We start from the raw sequence: 12,597 nt of genomic DNA, 5'->3' as shown, positions 1-12,597 counted from the left end.
TACAAACCCTTTGTGTTCTCTCAATGAGCTTCATGAGGTCACCTGAAATGGTTTTCACTTCACAGGTGTGCTTTGTCACGGTTAATTAGTGGAATTTTTTCCCTTTATTAATAAAAAAGCAAAGGGTGGCTACTTTGAAGAATCTAAAATATAAGACATGTTTTCAGTTATTTCACACTTTTTTGTTAAGTACATAATTCCATATGTGTTCATTCATAGTTTTGATGTCTTCAGTGAGAATCTACAATGTAAATAGTCAGTAAAAAAAATAAAAAGCATTGAATGAGAAGGTGTGTCCAAACTTTTTTGCCGTATACTGTATATATACTATACATATATACATACATACATACATAATACAGTGCCTTTGCGAAAGTATTCCGCCCCTTGAACGTTTTCGACGCTTTGCCACATTTCGCAAACTTCAAACAAACAAAAAAAGTATATAAAACTGTAATTTTTTGTGAAGAATCAACAACAAGTGGGTCCCAATTATGAAGTGGAACCGAAATTCATTGGCTATTTCAAACTTTTTTAACAAATAAAAATTGAAAAAGTGGTACAAATACAATATTCAGCCCCTACTTACTTTTTACTTTCAGTGCAGCAAACTCTTTCCAGAAGTTCAGTGAGGATCTCTGAATGATCCAATGTTGACCTAAATGACTAATGATGATAAATAGAATCCAGCTGTGTGTAATCAAGTCTCCGTATAAATGCACCTGCTCTGTGATAGTCTCAGAGGTCCGTGTAAAACGCGGAGAGCATCATGAAGAACAAGGAACACACCAGGCAGGTCCGAGAATACTGTTGTGGAGAAGTTTAAAGCCGGATTGGATACAAAAAGATTTCCCAAGCTTTAAACATCCCAAGGAGCACTGTGCAAGCGGTAAATATTGAAATGGAAGGAGTATCAGACCACTACAAATCTACGAAGACCCGGCCCGTCCCTCTAAACTTTAAGCTCATACAATGTGAAGACTGATCAGAGATGCAGCCAAGAGGCCCATGATCACTCTGGATGAACTGCAGAGATCTACAGCTGAGCTGGGAGACTCTGTCCCGCTAGGACAACAATCAGTTGGTATACTGCACAAATCTGGCCTTTATGGAAGAGTGGCAAGAAGAAAGCCATTTCTTAAAGATATCCATAAAAGTGGTGGTTTAAAGTTTGCCAAAAGCCACCTGGGAGACACACCAAACATGTGGAAGAAGGTGCTGTGGCAGGTGAAACCAAAATCGAACTTTTTGGCAACAATGCAAAACGTTATGTTTGGCGTAAAAGCAACACAGCTCATCACCTCGAACACACCATCCCCACTGTCAAACATGGTGGTGGCAGCATCATGGTTTGGGCCTGCTTTTCTTCAGCAGGGACAGGGAAGATGGTTAAAATTGATGGGAAGATGGATGGAGCCAAATACAGGAGGATTCCGGAAGAAAACCTGATGGAGTCTGCAAAAGACCTGAGACTGGGACGGAGATTTGTCTTCCAACAAGACAATGATCCAAAACATAAAGCAAAATCTACAATGGAATGGTTCACAAATAAACATATCCAGGTGTTAGAATGGCCAAGTCAAAGTCCAGACCTGAATCCAATCGAGAATCTGTGGAAAAAAAAACGAAAACTGCTGTTCACAAACACGCTCTCCATCCAACCTCACTGAAGCCGGGCGCTGTTTTGCAAGGAGGAATGGGCAAAAATGTCAGTCTCTCGATGTGCAAAACTGATAGAGACATACCCCAAGCCACTTACAGCTGTAATGCGCAGCAAAGGTGGCGCTACAAAGTATTAACTTAAGGGGGCTGAATAATTTTGCACCAGACCAAATTTCAGTTTTTATTTGTTTAAAAGGTTTGAAATATCCAATAAATCTCGTTCCACTTCATGATTGTGTCCCACTTGTTGTTGATTCTTCACAAAAAATTACAGTTTTATATCTTTATGTTTGAGGCCTGAAATGTGGCAAAAGGTCGAAAAGTTCAAGGGGGCCGAATACTTTCAAGGCACTGTACATATACATATATATATATATATTAGGGCTGTCAGTTTAACGCGTTATTAACGGCGTTAACGCAAACCCATTTTTTTAGCGCGCGATTAATACATAGACAGTTAAAGAAGGATTAACGTTCTTTCGGATCTAGCTAGACCAGAAGCAAAATTACGAATCAAGACCAGCCCTACGAAGCAGCTCGATTGGTTGGAGTTAGGCATTTCACATCGAGTGGTTAGGATAGTGGATTTGTCAGGGGATAGGACCTGAACAAAGGGGGTTATGTTACCTTGGACACCTGGCCAATAGTAGTAATTGAAGGGCGGGTCTTGGCGTGGCCATAGTGGGATTTGTAATTTCACAGACCGGAAACAAAACAGACACGCGCCTGCGCACACTTGGTTTTGGCGCGCTGGGGCGCGCGTCGCGAGTAGGCTCGTCCACGCGGCGTTAGCTTCGGAGTGAGTAGTGACTCTACAGTCAGTGAGAGAAACAAAGTGTCTCCTCTGTTCTTTCTGACCACGGTGGGAAACCTGTAGCAGGAAAAGTTAACCCTCTCCTTGATTTTACATTGGTTATGGAGAACGAGAAATGAAATGAGTCGGGGGAAACCATAGTCGCTATGACGATTCCACCCCCCCGCCCCCCTTCCAGTGAAACGGAACTGACACTTTGCTGCAACAAGAGTTACTATATAGGCCAACTTTAAACTTGACATAAAGGCTAAGCATTCTGTAGCAAATAACAATAAACCCACTATTAATTACATTATCTTAATGCAGTGTCACTACTTCAGCATGTAAATAATGCACCTAAAATACAAACGTCCTCCGACATGCACTCTAACAATGCAGCTCTGTTTCTGATACTGTGGGGGGCAGAAATGTTGCCATGGGGGGCCGCCACAGTCAAATCAACATAGAGGAAACACTGTGTTAGTGTGAAATTTAACAGTACGTATATACCAATGTTGTTTTCAATAAAAAAAACATTTGCACAAAGCAAGCCGATCCACTTTTCCATGTTGATAAGAGCATTAAAACGAAAAAAATAAAAGGGACATTTAGAATAGATAAAAATGTGTGATTAATTGTGATTAATCGTGAGTTAACTATGACATTAATGTGATTAATCGCGATTAAATATTTGAATTGTTTGACAGCACTAATATATATATATATATATATATATATATATATATATATATATATATATATATATATATATATACACACACACATATATATACACATATATATATATATATATATATACACATATATATATATATATATATATATATATATATATATATATATATATATATATATATATATATATATATATATATATATATATATACACATACATATATACAGTGCCTTGCGAAAGTATTCGGCCCCCTTGAACTTTTCGACCTTTTGCCACATTTCAGGCCTCAAACATAAAGATATAAAACTGTAATTTTTTGTGAAGAATCAACAACAAGTGGGACACAATCATGAAGTGGAACAAAATTCATTGGATATTTCAAACCTTTTAAACAAATAAAAACTGAAATATTGGGGTGCAAAATTATTCAGCCCCCTTAAGTTAATACTTTGTAGCGCCACCTTTTGCTGCGATTACAGCTGTAAGTCCTTCGCGGGGTATGTCTCTATCAGTTTTGCACATCGCGAGACTGACATTTTTGCCCATTCCTCCTTGCAAAACAGCTCGAGCTCAGTGAGGTTGGATGGAGAGCGTTTGTGAACAGCAGTTTTCAGTTCTTTCCACAGATTCTCGATTGGATTCAGGTCTGGACTTTGACTTGGCCATTCTAACACCTGGATATGTTTATTTGTGAACCATTCCATTGTAGATTTTGCTTTATGTTTTGGATCATTGTCTTGTTGGAAGACAAATCTCCGTCCCAGTCTCAGGTCTTTTGCAGACTCCATCAGGTTTTCTTCCAGAATGGTCCTGTATTTGGCTCCATCCATCTTCCCATCAATTTTAACCATCTTCCCTGTCCCTGCTGAAGAAAAGCAGGCCCAAACCATGATGCTGCCACCACCATGTTTGACAGAGGGGGATGGTGCGTTCAGGGTGATGAGCTGTGTTGCTTTTACGCCAAACATAACGTTTTGCATTGTTGCCAAAAGTTCGATTTTGGTTTCATCTGACCACAGCACCTTCTTCCACATGTTTGGTGTGTCTCCCAGGTGGCTTTTGGCAAACTTTAAACAACACTTTTTATGGATATCTTTAAGAAATGGCTTTCTTCTTGCCACTCTTCCATAAAGGCCAGATTTGTGCAGTATACGACTGATTGTTGTCCTATGGACAGAGTTCCCCCACCTCAGCTGTAGATCTCTGCAGTTCATCCAGAGTGATCATGGGCCTCTTGACTGCATCTCTGATCAGTCTTCTCATTGTATGAGCTGAAAGTTTAGAGGGACGGCCGGGTCTTCGTAGATTTGTAGTGGTCTGATACTCCTTCCATTTCAATATTATCGCTTGCACAGTGCTCCTTGGGATGTTTAAAGCTTGGGAAATGTTTTTGTATCCAACCGGCTTTAAACTTCTCCACACCAGTATCTCGGACCTGCCTGGTGTGTTCCTTGTTCTTCATGATGCTCTCTGCGCTTTAAACGGACCTCTGAGACTATCACAGAGCAGGTGCATTTATACGGAGACTTGATTACACACAGCTGGATTCTATTTATCATCATTAGTCATTTAGGTCAACATTGGATCATTCAGAGATCCTCACTGAACTTCTGGAAAGAGTTTGCTGCACTGAAAGTAAAGGGGCTGAATAATTTTGCACCCACTTTTTCAGTTTTTTATTTGTTAAAAAAGTTTGAAATAGCCAATGAATTTCGTTCCACTTCATAATTGGGACCCACTTGTTGTTGATTCTTCACAAAAAATTACAGTTTTATATCTTTATGTTTGAGGCCTGAAATGTGGCAAAAGGTCGAAACGTTCAAGGGGCCGAATATTCTCAAGCAGGCACTGTATACATATATATATATATATATATATATATATATATATATATATATATATATATATCATATACATATATATTATATACATATATATAATATATATATATATATATATATATATATACACATACATATATATACATATACAATATATATATACATATATATATATATATATATATATATATATATATGTATATATATATGTGTGTGTGTGTGTGTGTGTGTGTGTGTGTGTGTGTGTGTGTGTGTGTGTGTGTGTGCCGTGTGTATTTCCAGCTTATAAACTCATGCTGTGTAAGTTGAGACAGGTACCCGTCATCTCTGTCTCCATAGATGACAGGAGACCTAACAGCCGGATAATTAGACCTCAAGTCTCAAGCGCTCCCATCCCGCCAAGGTCAGGGAGGAAGTTAACACATACAGTACATTCATACACACACCTAAGGATAGGCTCTACTGCAGTTTGGTCAAGCTGTCATTGGTTTTAGTCAATGCTGAGGTGTTTGGGTTCATGATTTAGGTAAGCATCGGTGTTTCTGGCCTTTTACGTTTTTTCTTTGTTTTCATTGAAGGTGCTAAAGTTAACGCCTCTAGCATGAGTTTAAATACACAGACAGGAAGACAGGAACTTTAGAAGTTGGGATGGCACTACATTGTTTAATCCTAAATTCTCCTTGATCAAAATTTCATTAAATGCTTCTGTGTAAGTCATCCAAGTCTCCCGAACCTTCTTCACGTATGTATATAGGAGTTGTGGTTCCATAAAAGACACTATTTGAAAACCTGCTTTTACTTGAAAATCTATGGTACATGCGTTCATGTTCTTTCATGCTCTTTAATTTTTGACTCGTTAGAGGCAAGAATAGCAAAGTTGCTTCTCCATTTTTAATCCATCCATATATTTTGTTCCCAGTGTATAATGAGCATTACAGTTGCTACAGTGGCTATGAACTCTATTCTAAATGCTTACTTTGACTACTCACTGATTTAAAAACAAGACTTACATAAACATGAGGGTGGATGATGTTGGTTCTGCTAATAGGACTGCCAACCTGTAAAGGAGAAAAAGAAGGTTTTACATAAAACTAGGTCAATTTGTCAGAAACCCTAAACATCATCAAAATGAATTTTTTTTGGGGAGTTTTATGACTTGTGCTCACAGTATTGGAAGAGTTGTTTCTGTCTGGAGCTGCATAACGGAAGAAAACGCCCACTTTGTCCACAGACACCGGCTTGACTTGCTCCCATCCACACACCCGAACCAGCAGCTGGTGCAGCTTCAGCTCATGAGTATGTCTGCAGAGCAGGAGGCAGCAATGGATCAGTTATACCGAATCATAATGTACTAAATGCATTTGTGAAAAAACTGTGGAAGTCATCACTCAATCGTTTATACTAGACTTAGTTTTACAGTCATGTTGCACAACCCTAAGCACTGCACAGTAAGATACTTTGCTGATATTTTTGTGTGTATTTAGATGAACGACAAACACCAATCCTTTTGACGCACTGCCAACACAAAGATGACACAAAGCTGGTCTAAAATCGGCAATGTACCCCTTAATCAAAAATTTGTGAACATTTGCTGAGGACCACAACACTGATGTTCATGTACATAAAATAATAAAGTCCTCCAAATCCAAATTCCAATATCCAATTAAATTGTCATCACTGTAACTGTAACACAGAGATCTTTAACTGATCTTCCTCAGAATCAATGTTTAATAATTTTTTCAAAAATGAAAATATGTCAGCAAATATACCTTAACATGAATCCAACATATTACTAGCAAAGATAAATCTGCCGACTTAATATAAAAAAAAAAACTTTAACTCACACAACACTGATGATGGCTTCCTAAGGCAGCCACAATGGTAGTTCTGTCACACTTATATCAGTAATACCCTCTCAAATCCTGAGCAGAACTTTGCCCACTGAATTTTGCATAAACATAGCCGGCCAATCAGGACGTAACTACTCCAAACCGTGCACCAGCACAACATAAAAGCCAACGTACACAGCCGTCAAACATCCTTTTTCTCTTTAGCGACGGCGGATGCTCACTAATATTCTTTTTATTTTTAAAACACACTGCACACTGGCAGGGAGAGTGATTTCTAAACTGCACTTTCTGTCCTTGACCACTCATAAAAAACAGCTCATACCTGAGGAACGGTATGACAGAAAATCTTAGTGGTTTTGAAACCATGACTTTTTCAAACCCTGGTATACCTTGAAACCGGTAACCAGCCCATGTCTAGCGGCGACTAGTCTTTGCTACACCTGTGCTTATAGAACTAGGGTTATAATGGCATAACCATTGTTCAACTTCATCTTTCTATGTATGTTTAACATTAAAACATAATGAATAAATAATATGGGAATATCCATCCATCCATTTTTATTTATCCGGCCTAGTTTAATATTCAACTCAGTTTTATACAATATATGTAGCAGTGGGTTTTAACAGTATCATAACAAATATCATATTGATTGAATAAAATGCACAGGTGAATGTGAATCAGAGCTGTACCGGTGGCGGAGCTTCTCGCGGGCTTCAAACTCAAAGGGAATCTCCTCCCCAGGCAGCACCTCTCTCCACTGGCTCACATTGTGAGTGTCATCAGCTCCTGGACCATGGACTTCTGAGATGGAGTCTGCACTACTGCTGTGAGACAGTGCCACCCTGTGGGGAACATTTATCTGAGTTCAGTGTCTACCCTCTGCTCATCTAAAGTTAAACATTCACTTCACTTTGTCTACACATCTTCAAGCAAAAACAACATATTCTCAGAGCATCAGCCGTAGTTAATAATGTCAGGATGGCAGGTACACTTGGTCCTCCAGTATTCTCATACCAAATGTGTTGTCAGACACTTTCCTAGAATTATCATAATAATATTTTAGCTCATGGTCAACCCAGCTTCAATAACTTTAAATTATTCAAAATGTTGTATGCAGGTACTAAATGTGATCCAGATTACATAATCTTTTTTTTTTCTAAGCTCACAATACTTACATTTTTCTATGTGACCAAATAAGGTATGCACATCTAGTATGTCCCCCATTATTCTCTTCCTGAATTTGAAAAAAATAAATCCTTTTCTTGAAATGTTGATGTAACATTACATAAATGTACATGGTGTCATCATAATCGCTACACCTACCTTGTGGGTGTGGTAGTCAGAGTGGCAAACCACATGGTACATCCTGTGTGGTTACGCAGAGCGTATGGCACAAATGGCTGCCTCCTTTTGGACAGCTTGACATCTGCTGGAAACAGAAATGAAAACCAAATCAGAGAAAAGGTGAGGGTGCTTGGCCTTTAACATTATTCATTACTAACTTTAGTATCAACTCTAACAGTCATGCACTTCCTTCCTTCTTGGGCTGTGGGACGTAAAAAGCCTGCACAGGTGCGTCTCCGATACAATAACTCAGCTTGGGTTTGGTGATTACAAACAGACAATTGAACACAAAGCCTACATCATGAACTAGGGATGTGTTCAGATGCTTTACTAGGGATATACTAAGGACTAAAAGTCATGATATCTCTGGTCCTGGAGCCGGCTGGTCCTAACTGCTAAGATGGTCGGTCTTTGTGAGGCACACTCATGTGAATAATCACGTGACAATGGCTATTGCCAGCAGCACATAGATTGCTTGGATACATTGTTAATCTCCCACTGACTTGCTTATGTGGAGCTAAGCATTAATCATTTGCAGCAAAGTTTTTATGGAGGATCAGAGAAAAAGAAAAGGAAATTTCACAGACACTGAGATATGAAAATTGATAGAGCTGTATAGGACAGAAGTGTCTGTGTTAGATTAGTGTGGTGCAATGGAAGTCCATTTACAGGAGGCTTTGCCCCTCTCCTTCTGCTCTATGGGTTTTGCCGTTCTCAAAATCCCTTCACTACGGGAAATAACAACCTCGAGCTAGCAGCTCATTTACTATCTAACTGGTAGCCCACCATAATCGATTATAACGCAATGACGTCGCTCGTTAATTTTCCGGCCGAGGCATAAACATTCAAATGAAAAATAACATTCTCAGTAGCCTAGCTAACCCGTTTCTCACACACACACACACACACACACACACACACACACACACACACACACACACACACACACACACACACAGACGGAGACAGGCAGACACACAAACAAACAAACACAGACACAGGCGCAAAACGGCTGAGCAAAGACACGGGAGAGTGGAGAGGATCGCAAATCGAGAAGAGGAAAGAAAACACTGAGAAACATCGAGAGACGCTAGTTAGCTTGGAAACGATCTAAGTGGAATAATGAAGCTGAAGAGGTGTAGCTACACTATGGCACTTTTCCTGTCTAACAGCAGTGGTTTAGAACAAACGTTGTGCTAGTGTGCCTGGCTAAAGTTGGAGCTAACGGACTAGCTAAAGTTGGAGCTAACGGCGGAGAGTTGCTGGTTTGGAGGATGCTGATTTTGAATCAGAGGACGACAGCGTATTTCCCTGCTGAAGAGGACTTTGCTGTAGCTGGTGACTGGTTTTCGTTTTCGTGTTTGAGCTGTGTTTCTTGGACTAACAGCTAACTGGAAGTTGGATTTCTGTGTTTGTTAGTGATGGGTCGTTCGCGAATGAGTCAGCTCTAAGAGCCGGCTCTTGTAGGTGAACGACGGGAGCTGGCTCGCATATCCGAAGAGCCGACTCTATTTTTAAAAATATAGCCTATAGAAATTAAATCATTATGTAATAATGAAATAATGAGTGAATTTTATTTTATTTAAAATAATTGACTAATTCAAAGAACAAAAAAATTATTATATAGGCACACATTAGTTTCGACTGTCTGATCAGCCTCACATTCTGTTCCTGTCAATCATACACAAGGTGTCAACCAATTATACGGCATGAGGGAGGGGCCGAGCCTCTGTCAAACTCTGAGGAGAGGACAGAGGAGAGGAAAAACAGCTCTGAAAACAAAACCGAGAGAAAAAGAGGGACCAGTTTAATCCTTTCAGTTATTTATTTTTCTTTAATATGGGTTCTATTATGTTGTTCAGATTCAGATTGTATTTGTTTTGAATGTTGTTTCTATACATTAAAAAGTTGTAATTTAAATGCAAATGTTTAATAGTATTCTTTTTTCATAACAAATCAATGCAGTTTTAAAGAAATTGTGAGACATTGAGTATGATTTCATTTAATAATTTAATTAGAATTGTTTTTCATACCTATCATAGTCAAAACATAAATTTTTTTAAAGAGCCAAAAGAGCCGTCTCTTTTCAGTGAGCTGAGTCAAACGAGCCGGCTCACGAAAAAGAGCCTGAATGACCATCACTAGTGTTTGCTTCACTGAAGATAACGTCCTGATGGCTGTTGCACATGCACATGAGCCCGCAACTTTTTCTTTTTTTTTTCTCTCGCCGTGTGTGGGTGTGTGTGTGGGTGGGTAGGTGTGTGTTAACACAGTGGTTTAATAGGGTTTGAGTAAGTTTTACATTGAAACTGCTGTAAGGAGGAATCATTTTGTGTAGCTGGGAGTGTTTTAAGTGGAAACTGATAGAGAAACTGGTAAAGGGATAGTTGTGTGTAATATCATTTGAAGAAATATTGCAGTTAGCATATTTGAAGGGTGTGATTTTTTTGTTATTCAATCTAATGCAGGGATTGTCAACTGGCGGCCCGCGGGCCACATCCGGCCTGCCAAAGCTTTTAATCTGGCCCGCAGAATAATCATGAATTCACAAAATGTAAAGAGGAAAAAATGTGTTCTGTTATTTATCATTTCAAGCATTTAGAGCAAAAACCCAGCCCCCTGTATTTGCATTACTATACATCGATGCCCGAGCTCCACACACACCGCTGAGCCGAGATGTGTGTGCGTTAAAACACACACACAGCTGAGCCGAGATGTGACTGGGAAGGATACAGAGAGAGTTACCAACGCCGCTGGGGCAGATGAACTCACGCTGGTCTCTTTTCTGTAAATAGGCTACAATTAAACCTTCGTGAGTAGAAAGTCAATACTTATCAATGCACTCACCTGTGTAGACCAGCATAAACATGTAGAAAGCGATATATCAATCTGCTCAGTCCACCGTGCTGTTCTACGCAAACACAGCTCTACTCTAGCTAATAGCGAATATTTACAAACAAGCTGAAAGAAAAGCTGTCGGTTTGTAGTCTAACTGTTTATCTTTGTTTGCCGGAAATCTGGAAATTTGGACAAATTCTTATAAACCACTGCTGGCTGAACAAACCAAACTCTCCACTGGAGCGGTAAATCTATGGAGACCAAAACAAATACATGTGTTTACTTAATATGCACGTGAATGACGCGATCCTTATGCTCGAGTGATGATGATGATGCTGGTTGTATTACTTTGCAACAACATTGTTTCATTGCAAATGAGGCATACATGACGAGTGCATAGCCTGCTCATCAGTCCATTCATCATTAAAATTGGGCTTTTGGCTTTTCCATGTCAACTTTTCGCTTCAGCCTCTTTGATAGTGACATGTTTACCTGACAACCACGTTTCTTTCTGCAAGCATTTTCCACCAATCAGGACACTGCATACTACAGTAATGTTTCCATAATCACAGACTTTAACCATCACTCCTCAGTGAACTGCCTCCTAGTCTGAGATCTTTTTCTACTTAAAGAGCCAATTATCATTATGGAGTTTCCATGTTTTTTAGGAGTTTGCTCACACTAATACATGTAAAAACAATAGCATTAATTCAGAAAGAAAGTGAAAATTTCAAACAAGAACAGGCGTATTATGTATAAATACATTTTATTTTCTTTATTTGAAAATCTGCTTAGAAAAATTCTGGCCCTTGGAAAAATGTAGTTGATGACCCCTGATCTAATGGCTAAATGTTATTTATACATTTAAGTTATTGTTCAGTAAACAGTACCCCTTTTTTGTTAAAGAGTTGTCTGGGGTCAGTTATTCCAATACAGCACAATAGATTTGCTGGTTACAAGTAGGGTGGTATATGACTAATCCAAAATAGGTCAACCTTGGTGGTAGCTACCTTAACCCTCATGCCCTCCTCAAAAAAAATAACACTGGACACCTTCGAGGCAAAAATGTCCACGCACACAAAAACTGCTATTAAATCATCATATATCAATATTTTTTTCTGCTTTTTTTTCATAAATCACATAAACAACTTCTAACTTGTTCAAAACTACCAAACATTCAATAGTTTTCAGGATTTAAACCCTTTAAATGCCAGTTTATTTATTTGAAGTATTTCATTATTTATTACAAAAAAACACAAAAAATGTTTTTTTTCCATATAATGAATAATATGTAGATGGGGCTTTGGTGGTGCTTGGATATGTCAAAGATAAGCAACAAAATTAATTTGATTGCATTAGTATTTTTTCATAGTGCCAGATACTCCCATTGGACACCTTCGAGGCAAAAATGTACGTGTCCAAAAAACAGTTATTAAATCATCATATATCAATATTTTTTTCTGCTTTTTTTTCATAAATCACTTAAACAACTTGTAACCTAATCAAAACTACCAAACATTCAATAGTTTTTTAGGATTTTAACCCTTTAAATGCCAGTTTAATTCTATAAA

At 38.6% G+C, this 12,597-nt stretch overlaps 1 protein-coding gene across 7 annotated transcripts in view; it reads right to left on the bottom strand.

Moving 5' to 3' along the window:
* Nucleotides 1-12,597, bottom strand: part of vps13d (vacuolar protein sorting 13 homolog D) — a 134,988-nt gene that overhangs the window by 27,237 nt on the left and 95,154 nt on the right. For 6 of the 7 annotated variants that reach the window (XM_039801938.1, XM_039801939.1, XM_039801944.1 and 3 more), the window contains exons 40-43: nucleotides 8,168-8,273; nucleotides 7,534-7,686; nucleotides 6,160-6,295; nucleotides 6,004-6,051 (exon numbers count right to left, since the gene is read on the bottom strand). In XM_039801938.1, the coding sequence (XP_039657872.1) occupies nucleotides 6,004-6,051; nucleotides 6,160-6,295; nucleotides 7,534-7,686; nucleotides 8,168-8,273 (443 nt within the window). The remainder of the gene's footprint in view (nucleotides 1-6,003; nucleotides 6,052-6,159; nucleotides 6,296-7,533; nucleotides 7,687-8,167; nucleotides 8,274-12,597) is intronic. The other variant, XM_039801940.1, reaches the window with a different exon arrangement.

The sequence above is a fragment of the Perca fluviatilis genome, chromosome 5, assembly GCF_010015445.1.
Source record: "Perca fluviatilis chromosome 5, GENO_Pfluv_1.0, whole genome shotgun sequence".
NCBI classification, from domain to species: Eukaryota; Metazoa; Chordata; class Actinopteri; order Perciformes; family Percidae; genus Perca; species Perca fluviatilis.
The sequence above is the reverse complement of the archived record's forward strand: the minus strand, read 5'-3'. Positions and strand labels throughout refer to the sequence as shown.